Source organism: Melopsittacus undulatus, chromosome 6 (assembly GCF_012275295.1).
Source record: "Melopsittacus undulatus isolate bMelUnd1 chromosome 6, bMelUnd1.mat.Z, whole genome shotgun sequence".
Classification (NCBI taxonomy): Eukaryota; Metazoa; Chordata; class Aves; order Psittaciformes; family Psittaculidae; genus Melopsittacus; species Melopsittacus undulatus.
Window position 1 is genome coordinate 28,246,512 of NC_047532.1, and position 18,567 is coordinate 28,265,078.

The 18,567-nt window shown below is 47.3% G+C and overlaps 2 protein-coding genes across 3 annotated transcripts in view; one reads left to right on the plus strand and one right to left on the minus strand.

Annotated features, from left to right (window-relative positions):
• Nucleotides 1-650: 650 nt before the first annotated feature.
• On the minus strand, nucleotides 651-8,752 carry PRDX6 (peroxiredoxin 6). The gene is made up of 5 exons (XM_005147082.3): nucleotides 8,602-8,752; nucleotides 7,277-7,433; nucleotides 2,787-2,933; nucleotides 2,113-2,259; nucleotides 651-1,349 (listed from the first exon to the last, which is right to left on the minus strand). Exons 1-5 carry the CDS (start codon nucleotides 8,691-8,693, stop codon nucleotides 1,218-1,220), a joined length of 675 nt encoding a protein of 224 aa, XP_005147139.2. The 5' UTR covers nucleotides 8,694-8,752; the 3' UTR covers nucleotides 651-1,217.
• Nucleotides 8,753-8,769: 17 nt separating this feature from the next.
• TADA1 (transcriptional adaptor 1) overlaps nucleotides 8,770-18,567 on the plus strand; it is a 32,402-nt gene continuing 22,604 nt past the window's right edge. Inside the window, exons 1-4 of one of the 2 annotated variants that reach the window (XM_031047277.2) lie at nucleotides 8,770-8,954; nucleotides 9,154-9,245; nucleotides 10,360-10,425; nucleotides 16,516-16,613. In XM_031047277.2, coding sequence (XP_030903137.1) covers nucleotides 8,881-8,954; nucleotides 9,154-9,245; nucleotides 10,360-10,425; nucleotides 16,516-16,613 — 330 coding nt within the window. In that variant the 5' untranslated portion in view covers nucleotides 8,770-8,880. The remainder of the gene's footprint in view (nucleotides 8,955-9,153; nucleotides 9,246-10,359; nucleotides 10,426-16,515; nucleotides 16,614-18,567) is intronic. The other variant, XM_005147083.4, reaches the window with a different exon arrangement.

The window sequence follows — 18,567 nt, forward strand, 5'->3', positions numbered from 1 at the left end:
CATCCTAGGTGCTGCCCCGTGATTCTGCAAGAATGCTGGAGGGTATCTCATTGCATCCAGTGTGTTGCCCACCATGATCATCAACCCTACTAGTCCCCACTTGCTGTGGAGTAAATCTGTGCCTTGAGCTAGCCAATTTCAGAGTGCGCTGGGCACTGCGAGATGCTGGCAGACAGCCTATGTGCTATTCAGTGAGCAGGTTTCTTCTCTAGTGTTCTATTAAGACATTGCTCAAATCTTCACAAATCCCAGAGATGTAGGTGTGGAAGAGCAGGGAGGAGTTCACATGGCTTGTATCATGCCTGCTCATGCCCCGGAAGCAGCACAGGATGCCCCCCCTCCCCCCCCCCCAGCTTCTTATGCAGGCCAGGTGAGGCACATTCTTGGAGCAGGTCTTGCCTCCTCATCACTGAGCCTCTGCTGTAAAGCAGGGACAGCACAACTGCCCTGGGCCCCCTGCCTTGTCTGAGACTCTGTCATGGGACAACCTGTGTTTCCCAAGTGCCTTATTTACAGAGCAAGAACAAGGTCAGTCTGTGCCACTGCCACCCACCCAGGAACATGGGCACACATTCCAGTGGCACAGCCACAAGGGAACAAAGTAGGTGGTGCAGGGGTGCCATGGATGCCAGCAGAGGCAGACGGGATACTGCAGGTAGTACTGAAGATCAGTTTATTTGCTCTACTCCCTCTTCCCTAAAACCTGAAAACAACTTCCAGCAAGATATGAGAAAGCAGAAAGAAGTGAGAGATTTGGCTCTGCAGCTCCTCCCCTACACTCAGGACCAGATAAAGGTGTTAATGCGTTAGTGGCAGCTGCTCCGAAAGGCACACAGCAGTTTGGGACCCCCAAAAACTCCCTAACAGGAGGTGTGTGAACTGAGCAGGACACCCCTCTGGGGCCTGGCTGCTGACACCACGCTTCTTACTGTGCCTCCAGGAAAATCTCAGCTGGTTCTGAAACAGGAGACTCCACAGCACAAGCCCCAGAGCCCCCAAAGGTTTGCTAACCTCTTCCTTGTGGAGCTGATTCAAGGCAAGAAAACACTCAGCATTTTAGTTTTGAGATGTGGAGGGTGAAAGGGATGGGGAGGACTGGTTTAGTATTGCAATGCATCATCAGTGTAACAGTATGAGGCTGCTGGTTGCACAGTATTAGGGAGGCAGGAGCTGGTTCCTGATGCCAAACGATGTGCAGGATGGTTGGTCAGACCTGCTCACTCTGGCTGTGGGGTGTAACGCAGGTACTTCTTTCCCGATGGGAGGTCCTTCGTGAAGACTCCTTTGGGAAAGAGCTTCTTGGCTTCCTCATCAGGTAAGGTGGGCACGACCATGACACTGTCACCAGGCTGGGGAGCAAATGGGAACTGTGAGTGCAGCAGAAGAGCTAGCAGGTCTGGATAGAGCTGGCATGTCCCCACCTCTCCAGGAATGCTCAGCCCCAGTATCCCAGGCATATCCCCTGCAGCTCTGCCTGGAGCTGGCAGTGATGACTGAGTGGGAGCTACATCAGGAAGTATGGGTGATGTCAAAAGGGAGAACTGTGCCTTCTGCCAGCCCTGCCAATAGGATCCCATAGGCAAGCTCTTTCCCACAGCACTCCCACAGGAACAGGGAGTAACAAGAGGGGAATCTGGGCATCTCTTAAGATGCAGGAGGGACCACAACTAAGCAACTAGTAACCTTCTATGAGGATAAGCCTCTACTGTGTACATGCTATGTAAATTTCTGTGCCCACGCTGGCCCTTCCTGGCTCAAAGGAAGGAGAGCAGTGTGTGGGCCTGGGAAGGGTGCCCCACGCTGCTGCTGTACTGTCTTTGAGCAGACTTGGGCACACTGACACCTGGTAGTGCCCTTCCTTATCACAGGGCAGGACCTCCCTTGGCACAAAGCTCAAGTACTGATAGTCAGAAAGGCCAAGCTGGGTATTTGCTGGCACTGGGCACTGAGGGCTGGGAAGGGAGGTTCTTAAGGCTGATTCCAGACTGCAGCAACCCATATCCCACATCCTCATCAGCTTTCTGACTCTGTGAGTCCCCCTCCAAAGAGGGCTGTTTGACATTTCAATGCATGTTTTCAGTGGACAGCTGTGAGCTTTGCATCCCTCCTCACCTTCCAGTCCACAGGGGTAGCAACTTTCTTGTATGCTGTCAGCTGCAGGGAGTCCACCACTCTCAGTATCTCATCAAAGTTTCTCCCAGTGGTGGCTGGGTACAGTATGGAGAGTTTCAGCTTCTTATCCGGGCCAAAAACAAACACCTGAGTACAGAGAGGCAGGATCAGGGCCTGGGTAAAATCCAACTGGTCTGCTGCTCCTCCCTTTCATGCACGGTAGTAGACTTGATATACAGGAGGTGTTGGGACAGCGGAGATGCCATGGTGGGGATCTAGAGCAACAAGTGATGCCCAGGGAACACAGTGTATGCTCTGAATGCTCCTGTATCTAATGCCAGATTGGTTTGCTACTTGAAATGTTTCTTCCCCTTGACCTGTGCCTTTCTAATGCAAGCACTGGAGTCCAGCAGTCACCTTTGTGTTAGGACAGGCACAGCCAGGATGAGCTGGTGGATGGAGCTTCTGCCAGCAGGCCAGTGCTACACCAGCCTTTTCTTGCAGCACAACCCATGGATCTAGCTCAAGGAAGTCAACCTAACTCTAGAGGATGGTCATGCCCATCCAGGTAAGCTGTGCCCATCTTCAAACCCAGCCCCACAGACACAGGGCAGGACAACAGGTGAAGCCTACTGCTGAGAAGGCTGCTGTGCAGCAGTGCTCCAGGTACTCACCACGCGAGCAGTCAGGGGCATGCCATCCTTGTCCCGCTCATCTGGGTCCAGCATTCCCAGCTTGACAGCGAGCTCCCGGTTCGCATCAGCAATAATGGGGAAGGGGAGTTTCTCCTCAGGTTGTCCCCCATTGTAAGCATTGATGTCCTGCAGAGACAAAACATGGCATGCTCATGCTCATTGTTGTGGGTACCACCAAAGGAGGCAGAGGCCAGACAGGGAGATCTCCACACAAGCTTTATGTGTGTGGGGCAAGCTCCTGCAAGGGGCCATGCAGAAATGTGTTCAGCAGCTGCTCTACAGGAGCTTGTGACTTACTTGGCCCCTTACTTGCAGGCTGGGACAGCACAGCCTTCCATGAAGTTTCTCTGCTTCCAGAAACCGTGTGACAAACCAGAAACCTGCATGCCAGGCTGCACTTTGCCTCACTTTTAGATGTTAGTTGTTAGGCTGTCTATGCTCACACCCTGTGGCTCACCTCTGGAACTGCCTGTGGACCAGCTATTTTACCCAGGCAGTGGGTATGGAGAAATAGGGAAGTCCTGCCCATGCTACTGACACAGGAAGATTTAACCACCTTTCCCTGAGAACAGAGGTATTCTTCTTCTGACCCTCTCCCAGTAAGTAGTCTAGCACTACTGACAGATGTGTTGGTGTCACACCTGAACTGGACTGTACTCTTAAGGTACAGTTTCCCTAGTGACAGACCAAACCAGCAACTCTAAAGTTAACAATGGTACCATGTCGAGCACTCACAGGTCTGGTATGAGGAACTAGTCTCACAGGGCAAGGCACTCCTAGCTTGCTTAAACACTTCTGAAAACAGAGTGAAAGTCTGAGTGCAGGTGAACCATGGCTGGGACAGAAAACAATCCCCTTCCACATCTTTGCAGGCTCTCCCTTGTGACCATAGTTTATGAGGTTGTTCCTTGTGCTAGTTCAAACTTGACCTGCTTCACAGTGAAACTGTATTGTGAGTGTCTCTGAATCTGGTCTGGACTTGGCCAAAGCAGTTGAGTAATTCCTGTAGTTTGCAGTATCACCCATACAGGTCATGCTGAGCCACAGCAGGGCTGGGAGGAGCATGCTCAAGGCAGCACAAACAGATCAGCTGCCAACATTAAAGCAAGTTTCATGTGCAGTTTCTGCCCCAGAACAGAGCTGCCCATTCCCTCTGTTCTCTTCATGCTACAAGGAGACAAAACTGACTCCAGCATTGACACAAGCTTCCCACGCACCATTGTGGTGCATTATCAGCTGAGCTGGTAATTTGAATGCACAAATCTCCCTGCTTTTCCCAGACTTTGAACATAGGGGAAAAGGCTGAGTCCTGCTTAGAGGGAACTCAAGGACAGCAAGGTTGGAAATGCTGCCTCTTGGCGCTGCTCACTGCTGCTTGGCATGGCAGAGGCAGCAAGAGCAGGCAGAAGGGGCTGTAACACTGTCCCTCGCAAGCCTTATCAAAAGCAGAGTATGGAAGGGAAGCAAAGGTGGAGAGGCCAGCCCATGTGAAATGCCCCCCAGTGTCACAGGAGGCTGTAGATAAAGGTCAGACAGTGACATGCCCCCTCCCCCCAAGCCCTCTTCAGAATGGGGTCTGGAGGATGAGTAGAGTTTCTGAGAAGCAATATCTGAATCCTATGTACTGGAACTCGTTCCAAAATGCACATAATTTCATTACCTGGGGATCTCTGTACAAAACAGCCTAACAAACACCACCCTATTTTGCAATAGGATACTCAAGACTCGCTTACCCCTTGCAAATTATTTTCTTTCCAGCATCCAAGCTGAACCCAGACATCACTGCAGTGATTTATTCACTCTTGACTCACCAAGGTGAAGGCACCAGTAGCCAATGAGAACACCAAAGCTTCCTCTGACATGAACAGCACATGCCAGTCAATGCTGCTTATGAAGCTCATGCATTCAGCCAACCCCTGGAGAAGCACTGCACAGACTGGGGAGGTAGAAGAGTAGGATCAAACCCTTGCTGAGCTACAGGCTTGCTCTAAGTCCTGGAGCAAGACTCTAGGTCTTGGATAGAGATGCCTAAGAACAGCAGTGACATCTCTGACTGGAAAAGCAGAGCTGAGCAGTGACATGAGAATTATTTGGTATATTCTGGTCTCAACTTTCAGGCCCTATCTGCCCACTGAAATTTGGCAGCAAAGCAAGCAGAAGTTTCTTTGTTGCTTCATGCAGAATTTTAGCCATTTCTCCTGCTCACTTTCTTCCTCACAGGCTATGCTCCAGATAAAAGCAGCTTCATCCTCTCACTAGTGCTAGAAGCTTCATTCAAAAAGAAAGCATAGTATGTAAAGGAGCACTGCATAAAGAGGCCTGCCTGAAGTTTTGCTCACCTCTAGGATTTCTAAGACCTGTTGAGGAAAACCGCAGTTTCTAGATTTCAGTCTAGCATTTAATGAAGTCTGCTTCTGTCCAGTCAGTTTCTGCCAAGGCTTTGTATGGCTGTTAAGCTCTTTCTCAACCTGTGGCTGGGCAGGAGAACCCTTAGAGCACTGCCCCCAGTCTCAGCTTTGTGGTAGGCCCAAACACTTGCTTTCCCTGTTTAGCTTTCCACGTTATCTGAAGTTCTTTTAAGCTTTGTCAAGGACAAAAGAAAAAGGAGCATGTGTAGAGGCAAGGTCTAAGAGCAGAGCAATCACATTCCTGTCCTCTCTTATACCCTCCATGATGCATGCATGGAGGGTTCATTGCTCCTCCACGCTCCCCATACTGCTCACAGTGTTGCAGCCTGACATGTCCTTCTGTTCTCAGGCTAAAGAGCCCCAGTTGCTCTGCACTGAAGTAGACCTGCCCAAATCTGCAGGCAGCTTTGTTCCCCCTCGCCACTTTTTCTTGTTTTCCTGTAGCCTGCAAGATGGATTATTTCAAACACAGATTACATGGAAAGCTCCAGTCTGCTATGGATTTGTCCTCACCAGCTGGATCTTTGCTCTGGTGGACCTCCACACTTTCTTTTTGACAGGTGCTGAGCTGACATTTCCAAACCACTGGCTGCGAGGCCTCTCCCAGCCTGACATCGTGCTTTCTACAGCTTGGACTACTGCCCTTTGCCTTTCTCCATACTTGTTCTGGAAGATTTTCTAAGTATTTCTAAACTATGCCTCCCATTAGTTAGTGTCAAGTGACTGTTCTGCAACTTCTGATTTTACCTTGAGGTTGTGCTAAATAATTCCATAATGTCAGCTAAGTCAGCTCGTTGTTCATATATTCATATCTTCTCCAGATCACCTGAGTGTGCTGAACCCCAAGCATCCCTGCAGATCCTCCTTTGACACAATTTACCACCTCGTCCTGTCTCCCTGCAGAAAAGAGCCTGCCCTTCACAAAGCTGCTTTTGCCAAAAGCTTCTTGGGAATTTTAAGACTTCATAAAAGTCAGCCATAACTTCACATGGCTTTACCCAGCCATGATACGAGACTCCCTTCCAAAAGCATAAACTTTCTGCTATATTTAATGGGATGTTATCTGCTATTTTGACTGGTGGTTTCAGTCAGTTTGACTGGCACGGAAATCTCATTTACTGGAGTGGGATTTGTACGCCAGTTTTCCCAGGCCATTCTGGAGCCTGGAGGGACATCAGCCATGTACCCCTCAGGAAAGAAAGTAAATTTAAGGAAAAAAGGCAAGTAATTTCTAAAGTCAGACAGTAATGAAACAATGTTGAAGTGTGGTTATTTCTCACTTTTACTACCTCTTATTGCATGCAGGTCTTACTCCTGGAAAATGTGAAAAAATTCTCAATGTTAAGAGCAAATTAAAAAGCAGGTAATTCACCCAGGGATTTCTGTCCTCTGGCCATATCTGTCTGAAATGCTCATTTTACACCCCTGCCACCTATGAGGCCTGGAATCTTACTCCCTGGCAACGCACCACTGCTGAGGCTGCAACTGAAGTTTTTAATTAGTTTCTTTTATGTTCTCTCAGCAAGCTATTTTGTTCCCATCTTTTTATATACTCCTTTTATGGTGGTTTTATATTTATCATTCTCCTACTTGTGGTTTTAAGTTTAACATGTCCCTCTTTGTTCTCTGTTTTCTTTTCCATGTCTGGGCATGAAGTGTATCCTTTGAAGACTGCCTGGTTGCTTCTAATGCCTACTTTCCTTTCCTGTTTTATTACAGAACTTTTTGAAGATCTATGGAGAGACTGCTTTCCTTCAAGTTTTGGCACCACCTTCACTTATATGCTACTCTTTCAGGTGCTGGTGGGAGAGCAGTAATACTATTTTCCTCTTATTTCAAAATGTTAGTACCTAGAGTGCCCTGGATTTTGTGGAGTGCTCCAAGAAGATGGAGCAGACCTTCCTATTCCTGCTCTAAATTTTAGCCACTTCTATCCTACATGCTTTGGGATTTGAGATATATAATCCTGAGCCTGTGCTTTGTTCTGTGTGGACTCTTCCTCTGGCCTTCAGAGCAAAGGCAGCAGTGCAAACTCCCCTTGTGCCTCCTCATGCCCCATACCTTGCTCCAGCACATGTGATCTTGGACGCTGTCAATGGAGAGGGCAATCATCTTCACATTACGCTTGCTGAACTCAGAGGCCAGCTTTGCTGCCCGGCCAAGCTCTGTGGTGCAGACGGGTGTGAAGTCTCGCGGGTGGGAGAAGAGGATGCCCCATCTGAAAGAAGAGAGCAGGAGATGGCATTAGGGTGAGATGTTGTTTCAGTTTGTACCACAGACAAAAAGCTGTCTAGATTGTACTGTACAGAGACTACATCAGGAACAGCTCACCTCTGTCCTGTTTTACAGAAATGGGAACAGAGCTGGAGGGATACAGTAAGGCACCCTGCAGATGGCTCTCCAACAGAACTTACAGGGCAGTGAGCCAGCCAGTGGTGCTACAAGTCTCTTTATACAATATGTGTACTACTTGAAAAGAAGGCAGCAAAAACCCAGATAGAAGCTGCCCAAGAAAGCTATCATGTGGGTGCTCAGGCTGCAACATACAGTTTTAAGAAGCCCTGCATCTTATTTTCTCTCTAAGAGGGTTCTTTTCTCCCCATGTGCCCAAGCTCACAACACTGACAGAAGCAGACTCAAACACCGATTCAACCCTGCCAAGCACTGCAGGAAGCAAGTACTAAATGTGCTGTGCCACTCTCCTGCTCCAGCCAGAAATGGAGCAACAGTTTTTTTTTTTCGGGAAATAGTGCCTAAAGGCAAGTGGCTTTCCACTTTCAACAAGTGGCACCAACAGGACCAGACCCCTTTGCTACTGCTCAAGCCCAGGCTCACTTTCCAGGGATGTACGGGACATACGTGACACGCGAGCTGATCTCTGGGGCTGCCCTGGACTGAGCTGTGTCCTGGCAAGCCTGGCTTTGCCCTTGTCCGGGCTCTGCGGTTTTCAGAGCCCATCTCTGCTCTCCTTGGGCTAGGCTCGCCCGTGGGGAGCTCTGCCGGCCCTCTGGCTGTGCAGCCCGCAGGAAGGACGGGGAGAGGCGGCTCCCCGCGATCGGCAGGGCCTGCGCGCCCCTCGCCATCGCGCTCCCTTGGCACATCGCGTCACACACACCGCGGCGGCTCCACGAGGGGAAAGAGAACATTCCTGGGAGAAGCCCGCCAGGCTCCCACCTGGCGATGGGCAATGAGCGCCGTGCCCATCTGGAAATAAAACCCAAGCTCTCGGCGCCCGAAGCGGAAGGGAATCGGCCCCGGGACCCTGCGCCAGTTTGCTGTGCGATGAGCGGCCCCCTTCCCGCTGGCCGGCGCCGGGGTCATCCCCCTACCCTGACGCCCTCCCGCCGAGGTCCCTCGTTCCCGATCCTCCTTCCCACGATGCTCACGAGTCTCCCAGGAAGTCGTGGAAACGGATTCGTCCCTGCGTGGTATCCGCCTCGAAGTTGGGCACCTCGTCGCCCAGCAGCAAGCCCGGCATGGCTAAACCTGCAACTGCGACTCCGTAGGCTGCCGCCTCTGCGCATGCGCGCGGACACCGCCCCCTCCGGTGGTGAGCGCCCTGTGCTGTCACATGATGGGTGGTCGCTGTGCTTTACGGCTGCCGTCGCACTGTGTGGTTTGGGAAAGGAGGGAGGTTTTGTTGTCTTTCTCGGGTAGTGGCGGTAATGGCGACGTACGTGAGCGAGCTGGAGGCGGCCAAGAAGAGCCTCAGCGAGGCACTGGGCGAGAACGTGAAGCAGTGAGTGCGGTGGAGGAGGGGAGCTTCTGGAGGGTGAGGCCGAGCGGCAGTGGGGCCTGGGATCGCGTTTGTACCGTGTCTGTGCGGAAGCCTCAGCGCTGGCCTGGGCTCCTGACCCCTCTGTGCTGGTGGTGGGAAGGAAGGCGTTTAGGAGCAGCGCTTTTTGTTTGGTGTCTCTACCTTTCCCGCTCTCCCCTAGGTACTGGGCCAATTTGAAGCTCTGGTTCAAACAGAAGATCAGTAAGGAGGAGTTTGACCTGGAAGCTCGCAGGCTTCTCACGCAAGACAATGGTAAAAAGCCATCTCGTGTTTGTGTTTCTGTGGCTCTGATGCTGGTTTGCCAGGCCTGGGAGGAGCTCCTCTCTGCTGCACACTGCTTCCTGGACATGGAAATTGCTATACGGGAAATAAGAATAACTGGGGCTCCTGTGGCCCTAGGTGGGAGGTGCCCTGAGCTGCTGGGGAAAAGTCCCTTTGTGGCCTTGGCACTGACAGGCAATTTGGTCTTGTGACAATACGGTAAAATATGGTGTCCCAGCAAACAAAAAGCCATTTTGTTATGTCACTGTAGAAACCCAGTCCTTTCTATGCTGTGCTCTTCCTGTGGCTGTGACTGAACTGGTGTGGTTGAAGTGGGGAAGGGAACCCCGAACTCACCTAGGCAGTTCAGCAGCAGGCAGGTGCCTTTCCTGTTCTTTGGGGTAGCAGGTGGAATGCTGGAGGGTGACAGTCTCTTGTTGCCTCTCTGTAGGTCTGTGAACAGTGGTGGGCATTGCTGAGATTATTGTTGGGGCTCCTGACTTCCATGTTTGTGATCTCTATGGGAAAGAGCAGGGAATCTGTCAGTGCTCATGTTCAAAAGCTGAAGAGGATCATTTAATCCTCTGACCCTGCTTATGAAGTTCATCTTTGCTGTTTCTGATATGTACTTATTTTGTCTTGCAGTAACCTTTCTGCAAGGAAGTTGCATTTATCTAGAACCTGTTCGACTTAATTTTCCCTCTCTGGGAGTGGCTCTTACTGGTCCTTTCCTAGTAAACCAAAAGCTCTGCTACCATAAGTCTGCATTGCAGGAAGAACACTGGATCCTTCTCTGACAGGCTGAATGTACCAAATGTTTCATGTTACATGCTTTAGGGCTGGATTTGTATGTGTAACACACCGAGAAGTGACAAAATTTATTTTCATATCATGTGTAGTATCATTTTTGTTAGTGTAGTAGTAGCAGTTTCTGGGTCTAGAAGAAGAAAGCTCTTAAAAAAACTTAAATTGAGAGTAGTGCCTATGTAGGTAAGCATGTGGGCAATGTGTGACTGGAAGGGCATTGTGGGCTACTGTAAGATCGATTTGAGGGAGTGCCTCTGGGCACTGATGTGTTGCTAATGAACTGTCTGTCTTTACACAGTCCACTCTCACAACGATTTCCTCCTGGCCATTCTTACCCGATGCCAGATCTTGGTTTCTGCACCAGGTAAGTCCTGAGAAGCCTTATTAAAACAACTAGGTAGCAATGTTTTGCCATGTGTACTTTGTACAAAGTATAAAAGTTTTCTGAACCTTAATAGCCATGTTCTTTTTGCCACACAGGCTTAAAGGGTAACAAAATAGTGATCCAGCTGACTTCAGCAGATATGCTTTTCTGAACAAGCTGCCTGTGCTTGGTTAGAGGCTGAAGCTGGATTGCTGTGTGCGATAAACTGGTTTGATTCCTGGACTGGGTGTGTGCTGTGGGCTGCAGTGTAAAAGCTTCTACTGGGAATGCCTACAGTGAGTCTTGGTTGAGCTGTGGCTGGTTAACCCAGCCTTCTTCAGATAGTTCACGTTTTAGCTCTGTGACCACTTTCAATAGCTGTCATCATGGTTGTGAGATATGTCTTTTTTGGTCTTCAGAAGAGCTCTCCATTGGAGATTTGGTAGGAAGGACAGCTGAACTGCAATCCAAAATATGAGACTGCTATGTAGTAAGGGAGAAAAAATTGTTAACAGCTCTAGACTCTGAGAGTGGAGAGGCAAGATTTTGAGGAGGATCTCTGTTACTAGTGTACCTGATGTATCTAGAGGAATGAAAAAAAAATGCATTTTTGGATGCCCATGCGTTTTTGTGTTGTAGCTGGTCTTTATACCAGCTGTGCTAATTAAATGCTAACCTCTCCCACCTCCAAACTTGCTTTGTTTGCTCTTGAACTTTATGAATGCCCTTTGAGTCTCAGGCTTTTCCTCTTGCTGCTAAGTAATCTTGCTGCTCCTTGCTTTTGACTTAGTAGTTGCTTTTGGCTTGCAGCTGGATTATAAAAGGAAAGTACAAGCACAGCAGTTCCCCTGTGGGTGTTACCTGAAGTATCTGAGTGTAAATTATGAGGCGGAGGGAGAGCATGCCTGTGTTCCCTGAGCTCAGCACTGACCTGATGCAAGTGTTGGAGTAGAGATCAAAGCTCATAGGTCTTGCTTCTGAGTGACAGTAGTCAGCCCAGTGCTGTGTGACTAAAGGTGAGGTTGTTTGTTTTTGTGTGCATTACTCTGTTCTCAACTATTGAATTTCATTTGTCTTTTTATCCAGTCACATAGTCTTCTGCAGCTTTTCTGCAGCCATCCAGTCAGGCTTCATCTTCCCGGGCTTGAGTAGCTCAGATTTGCCAGCAAACTCTACCAGCCCCCCCAGGTGCTCCCCTTTTCAAGGCTATCTAGGACTGCATAAAACTGCAAGCCCCATCACAAAACAGTGTGGTGCTCCACAGGTGTCTTCCATATGTTTATTATGCCCTGCCTGACCTTTTTTCATTTCAGGTCCTTGCAAGGACTTTCCCTCTTGTCCCATTGAAGCTTACTGTCTTTAAGAGCCCTTGAAGAACCCTTCATGGTAGTGCTTCAGCAGCTTGGTGACAGCATGTAATGGATTGATAGCTGACCAGCTGGTGGTCACCTCCAGTGCTTTCAGGCAGGCTTTTGTTGGCTCTAGCCACACATCTGCATAAACCAGCTTCAAAAGAAACCACTGCAGTTTAACCATGTGTATGTTCTGAGGACATGATTTAGTGCTTTGCAGTTAATGGTACATGCAGCTAGTCCCTTCTAAGAGTCTGTTTTGCTCTCCTCAGATCGGTGCAGTCTCACAATGATTTTTGAGCTAATCTGTGCTGAGATACCTCTTTCTGGGCAACTGTCTGGTAGACACACATTTTACTTGCCAGTCTGCTGTGTGTGGTGCAGCTGATCACACATGCAAGCCCAGGAAAGTTCAGTACAAGTGGAATACTAGATGCTATGTCTACATTTGTTTTTTTTCCTTCTAGATATCAGTTTGATACCTTCAAGGTTGTTTTTTTCTTTTTTCATTTTCCCAATGTGAGAATGGAAAGCTAACAGGCTTTTGTCTCTGCCCCTGTCTTTTGGGCAGAAGGTGGAGGTGTAACCGTCATGATTCATGGAAACAAGTAACTTTAAAGTGTGCTTGATGCACTTGGCATGTCATGAGGGTTACTGATGCATGTACTTTCCACCTTCATGTGAGAGACACAATGGAAAAAGAACTATCTTAAAATGCTATTTTGTATTAATGTGTGGTCTGTGTTAAAAGTGTACTTGATATTGTAGCATTTGGAATAGGCAGCTTTGGGGAAGGTATTTTTAAGAAGTGATTATCATGTATGTTGGACCATGCAAACTGATCCAGATTTTGCTATCTCTGGCAGTAGTGGTTCCACTTGGGCTTGTAAGGGACACTGGGGGAATGTGACCCTTTGTGGGAACACTTCTTATTTCCCCGTCTCATCTGCTTAAAATGCTTAACACAAAATTCAAATCCCAGTTCAACAGCCTGTGTGGCATGGGATGTTTAGGAGTCGGTGGTGGAGTTCATGCCTATTTCAATGTGAAGAATGACCAGTTTCTTTAATTCTTGCTGAGCTCCCACTGAGGGCACAGCAAGGTGCTGAGGAACCCTGAATCTGGCTTCTCTGCCCTTTTTAAAAATGGATGGTTTTCCCTCTGCTAGCCATATTTGTGAAGACACCCATAAATACTTGAGTGGCACCCAGCTGTAACACAGTTGGAAAGCTGTGAAAGTGCCAGAAGAAACTTCCCAGAAATATGCGATCCAAAATACTATAGTGTGCCTTACTGGTAATTTTAGGTTGGCTGTACCAGTCTGAGTGGTGTGACATACTTGCCATTATAAGAAAAATGTTTTCTGTGGTATTTTCTTTCTACCAATATTTTTGTAAGTGCTTTTCTGAATTTTTATATCATTTTTCCATCAAAAAGAACTCAAATGTAAAGCTTTTTTTAAGCTTGCATGGACTTGCTCACTAAGCTTATTTATTGCAATCAAGTCAGCAAAGTTTCTTGAGTTAATACTTACCTCACTTGAACTGTTACCTCCCTCAGCTAAATGTTAACAATAAACCTGAGACAATTGCATGCACTTCATTTGGTGTTGTAAGGGTTTAATTTATCCGCTAGTAATCTGGAACCATCTAAGAGATGTACATTGGAACTCATGCCAGGATAGCAGGAGCATTTTATTTTATCAGCATTACCCACAGTCTTTGCTTGAAGGGCTGCCACCTGTGAGATGGGCTCAGGTTGCGTTGAGTTCTCTTCTCTCCAGACCTGGGAAGGGAGGAAAGGAAGAAAATGGAAGTGTGAATTCTTGACAGAGGAGGGTCATCAGAATATATTTGACTAAACCCCTTGTCTCTGCAGGAAAACAAAATCCAAAACAGCTGAAGATTGAATAAACAGGGGTGGAAAAATGCATATTATCTGTGCCTGGCTGCTTTTCTCTGTCGTGACTTTCTCTGTTTGTATCTTTGACCTTTCCTCCTATGTGGTGCTGGTGCAGCAGGTCAGGAAAACCTGACGCGCTCTGGCTGGACTGGCTGGTGCCATCACTGCAGATATGTGGCAGCTCTTAGAAAAACATTCTTATATGTTGCTCAGCTGTGGCTTGTTAATATCGCATTCTCTTGCTAGCAAGATTTAAAAAAAAAGCTGCGAACATCTCTGAAGTTTCATGCCCGGGACAGCCCAGCCTTGTCACTTGTGGCCAGGAATGCAAGTACTTGTTTTCTTAGAATACTAGAGGGAAATTTTGCTTTCTTTGTCTAGTGCAAGACAGGCTTGGTAATAGGAAAACCTGGAAAAGGAGCCAAAAAATCCTGCTCTGGCCTCATTATAATGGACAATAGGAGACAGTGTCTCTTTTTCCTTATTCTAAGCTAAGTCTGGCTAAATTTGGTTTTTTTCATGTACAGGCTGAGATTCGGTTAAGTTGCATCTTTCAGATCTGATGTCAAAGCCTTGAAAATCAGTTGCCATTTAGTTTAAAAGTCACTATAATATATTTTTAAATAAGACATTTAAAAAATTCTGACCCTGCTGTAACCTGTTAATCTGTAATATATTATTAGACAAAAGGATGGTTCGTTTCTGTCTCCATCTGTTCCAGTTTCTCTGTCTCCACCATCTGTCATGTAGTTAGTTGTTAAGGAAGCTGTCACAAGTGAGGATGAGGAGCTGTATGTGATGACTCATAAGGAAGAGGGGCCTGGGGTGGGGTGGCAATGCAAGCTAAAGATGTGCTTTTATTGATAGCTTTGAAATGGACCAGGTAATTTCTGTGTCCATAACACACCTAATCCCCCCTACCTAGAAGGGGTCTGACCTGCTGTGGAGGAGAGGAGGAGGGGCAAGAAAGGAATCATCTGTAAAGAGCAAAGCATCTTGTGAGAGAAGTAGTGTTATTTTGGTAGATCCTAAGATGTAAGCCCTGAGATCTTGATGAAGGGCAGTAGTGGTCCTTGAGATGGTTGCCCTCATGGTGCTTTCTGAAACCCACTCATGAGGGCCTCTCCTGTGATGTTGTAGTGATGAGTAGTGACACCAGCTTTATAATTTTTGGAGGGGATTTATTATCTTTTAGTTTCCTATAATTGGCTGGTGGATTTGGACAACAGGGCTCATTGTAGACTATTGGTTTTCACCTTAGCATTAGGATGTAGCTTAACTTTTTAGTAAACTTTTTTTTTATAGGAGCAATATATCACCTCTGTGTGTTTAGTTTGTTTCTAACCCCTTCTTAGCAGCTGGTGGTTCAGAAACTTCACCTGGTTTCTTCTGGTTTAACCTGACCCCTAAAGTCATGTTTTAGAAGTTGTTTTTCTTTCATGGCGGAGGACACTGCTCATGCTTCAGATGGGAGAGTGGGAAGCTCCACATGGCTAAGGATCTTTAGCAAGCCTCATTCCCTATAGACAGGGCTGTAGTATAATTGTATTTATGAATTCCTAATTACAGCAAATGAAACATAGTTACGAGAGCTGGAGGGAAACACACAGGTTGATGTGAAGCTGGTGTTGAACTGTGGCCACCTGCAGTAACAGGAGGGAACCAGAACTGGTTGGTTGTTGGTACTCAGTGAGTGTGCCAAACTGTGGATGATGAGTTGTGGATTGTCTGCTGTCTTTTCTTCTAATGGCAAATGCTGCTTTCGGGCAAGAGAACATATGAAATGTGAGTGCTGTCAGCACTGCCTGGCAGTAGAGCTCCAGCCTCCACTTTGGAGCTGAGTGAAATACCTTCAGAACTCAGTTGTCTGTCATCCCTGGAGGTGGGCAAGGACTCAAAAAGGGTGCTCATGTGCAATGCAAAACTGAGGGAGGAGGATACTGGTGGTGCAGAGCAGAGGCTGCCGCTGTAGCCACGAGACGGCTGTCCAGTCTTTGAGTTGTACTTTTTGTTCACTGTCAGCAAGTGCATATGCATCCAAACCAGTGCTGTCTTACTGCTAGTGTACCTGAAGGAATTGTGCATGGATCCTGTAAACTCATCAGTGGTTAAGTCTGCTAGGCTGTCCTTGCCAAGAGCTCTGTGATTGTCAGAATGTGTTTGACCTGCTATAGGCATAGCTGTCAGACAGCATACTGTGGACTTCTGATGTGGCCAAATGTATTTATTGGTATTACATAGTGATCACTTTCTCAGCTGCCTGCCAGTTCTGGTTAGTCACAAGCTCACTGCTTGCTTTGGTGTCATCCTGCTCCTGGTCTTAGTGGCCTTTGCAGTTCTTCCCTTGTCTCCCCTCAGCGCAACAAGAATGATCAGCCATGATGTTTAATTTAACAAGGGTGCGAGACAAAGCTGGCTAAAGCTGATGGGGAACAAACTGTAAAGGCATAGGGGCATAGGTAACAAGTCAGACTGCTTGATCTTTTTGCTTGTCATCTGATCCAGGAGTCGGTGAGAGGAGAATCTTCCCCATGGGCAAGATCCTGTCATCTTCTTGATGGAATAAATGGCTTGTTCCTTCCTTGTGGCTTTCCTGGTGATTGTGCTCTTCTCCATCCTTCCACCATGAATTTTTGTGGGGTGTGCTGACAAGTTTATACTAAAGTAATAGGACAATGAGTAAGTCAAGCCTGCAGGGGGCTGATGAAGAAAGGAAAGGTCTGTGAAAAGCATTCTCCTCAGAGAAGTCCTTCCTTTGGGTCATGGCTCTTGATTTTGGGTTAAGGGATTTTGATGCTTTTCTTTTCTTTTTTTTTTTTTCTTTTTCAATTTGTAGAAGGTGCTGGAACCCTGCCATGGCCGGGTGGCTCTGCAACTAAACCTGGAAAACCCAAAGGAAAGAAAAAGATATCTTCTGTTCGACAAAAGTTTGATGTAAGTGTGATCAAATGGTCATGGCTCTCTGACATTCCTTCATGGGTGAAGAACTCTGCACATGCATGCAGCTTTTCTTGCTTCCAGGGATGATGGAAGTCCAACATGTTCAGTGATGTAGGTCTTATTTGTTTTGAGTTCTGGATTGGAATAAGAGCTGGGGGTTGGTGGCTGCTGTCTGTCTTATGGAAGCTTCTTTGGGATAAAGGCTACAGTGTGACCTGGCTTTGTTAGACACCAGAGAATCCATGGAAGGCCACTTAAATGTTGAAGTTGCAAAAGCTTTTATTCCAGGAACCAGCGAGGAATAACTTAAGCTCTATGGTCACTGCAGTTATGCTTGGGCAGGTCTTTCATAGTCATTCACCTCTCACATTCTCTGTAATACCTTGTTCACTTCATACATCTGTGAGATACTTGAAACAAAAGGGATTTCCTATTTATTCAGGAGTCAGGCAGAACTCGGTGATTGTATGATCTGATTGTATGATCTGCTCTAGATGACTCTGCAATCGGAAGTGATAGAAGTAAGATGTTTGTTTAAGAGGGTCAAGCTGTTTCAGAACATGTTTTGCAAAGATGCTGTCTTCCAGTAGGTGGCAGGTAAACATGCAAGATCCAGTTCACTTGGCAGCAAAGACTCTACCTACATCTGGTACTGTCTGTGTTTGTTCTACAGTTGTTTTGGCACTGCAAGACCAGTGTGGAGCAGGCCTGGTATGAAAGAGATTTGGGATGGGGCTTTGTCTTCAACAGGTGGGGTTTGATGAGACAAGTCTGAGCACGTGGTGGGGGCCTACAAGACATCTGGAGAGGGACTTTTTGCGAGGGCATGTAGTGATAGGACAGGGGCAAATGGCTTTAAACTGCCAGAGGGGAGGTTAGATGTTAGGAAAAATTCTTCACTATGAGAGAGGTGAGGCATGGAACAGGTTACCCAGAGAAGCTGTGGATGTCTCATCCCTGGAAGAATTCAAAGCCTGGTTGGACAGCACTTTGAGCAACCTGGTCTAGTGGAAGGTGTCCCTGCCTGTGGCAGGGGGGCTGGAACGAGATGATCTTCAAAGTCCTTCCAACTTGGTTCTGTGATTTTGTGATCAAGATCCAGCTCAGTTTTCTGACAAGGCAGAAAAACAAACCACACAAAAAAAGACCACAAACCCCAAGTTTTTCTTGCTGGTTTATTCAGCTGGATCAGCATTCTTTGTGGTTGGATGAAAGGCAGAAGGAGCTGGCGATAGGGGAGAGCAGGCATGTGAAACTTCCTGGTCTTAGGCATTGAGGGGTTAGGTTGGCTCAGCTGAAGTTCATACTGCACTTCTGGGGACTATAGTTAGGCACCATGTGTGTGCTTCAGTGACTGGTGTTTGAGGGATGTGTCCAGCTGAAGGCTTGTTGCATTTGGAAACTGCTGAAGTATTCTGCCTCGTTCACAGCTGCGACCAGAATTCTGAGGGCGGTCTGTCATCTTTTTGTTCCAAAACTTCACCATGACTTCTCAGTAGCAAGTGGAGGGGAGGTTGAGAAACAAGTTGTGATGTAGTGGATGCCTTGGAATTTGGTTACTCGGATCCCCCTGTGTTACAACACATCTAATGTGTGTTTATACATGTATTCCTGTAATGCTTGGTAGTAGTACTGTATGTTGTGATTAATGGGCTTGTCTACTACTAGTGGAATTCCTGAGCACTGTGAACTTGAAGTGCCTTGGTATTTCCTGATGTTTCCCTCACTGGTCAGAATAACAGCTGTGTGTGACCACAGGTTCATTCCAGTTGGCTTCTGCTCTGCTAAACCACATTCTCCTTTGGAGTTGCTTACATTTGGAGGTCTTTTTTTCCAGGCATACAGATACGTAGCTTTCCTGTAATGAAAGTGTTAAGTATTCAGAATTACGGGGAGGGAAACCTGCTTTCACATAACTGGTGGGTGGATTGGTTTTTCACTCTTGAGT

Bases quoted from the DNA above. Each gene is read 5' to 3' on its own strand.
- PRDX6 (XM_005147082.3), bottom strand. From the start codon at position 8,693: ATGCCGGGCTTGCTGCTGGGCGACGAGGTGCCCAACTTCGAGGCGGAT. The intron at 7,434-8,601 runs GTGAGCATCGTG...CTCTTCTTTCAG, and splicing joins CACGACTTCCTGGGAGACTC to ATGGGGCATCCTCTTCTCCC. The intron at 2,260-2,786 runs GTGAGTACCTGG...CTCTGTACTCAG, and splicing joins TGCCCCTGACTGCTCGCGTG to GTGTTTGTTTTTGGCCCGGA.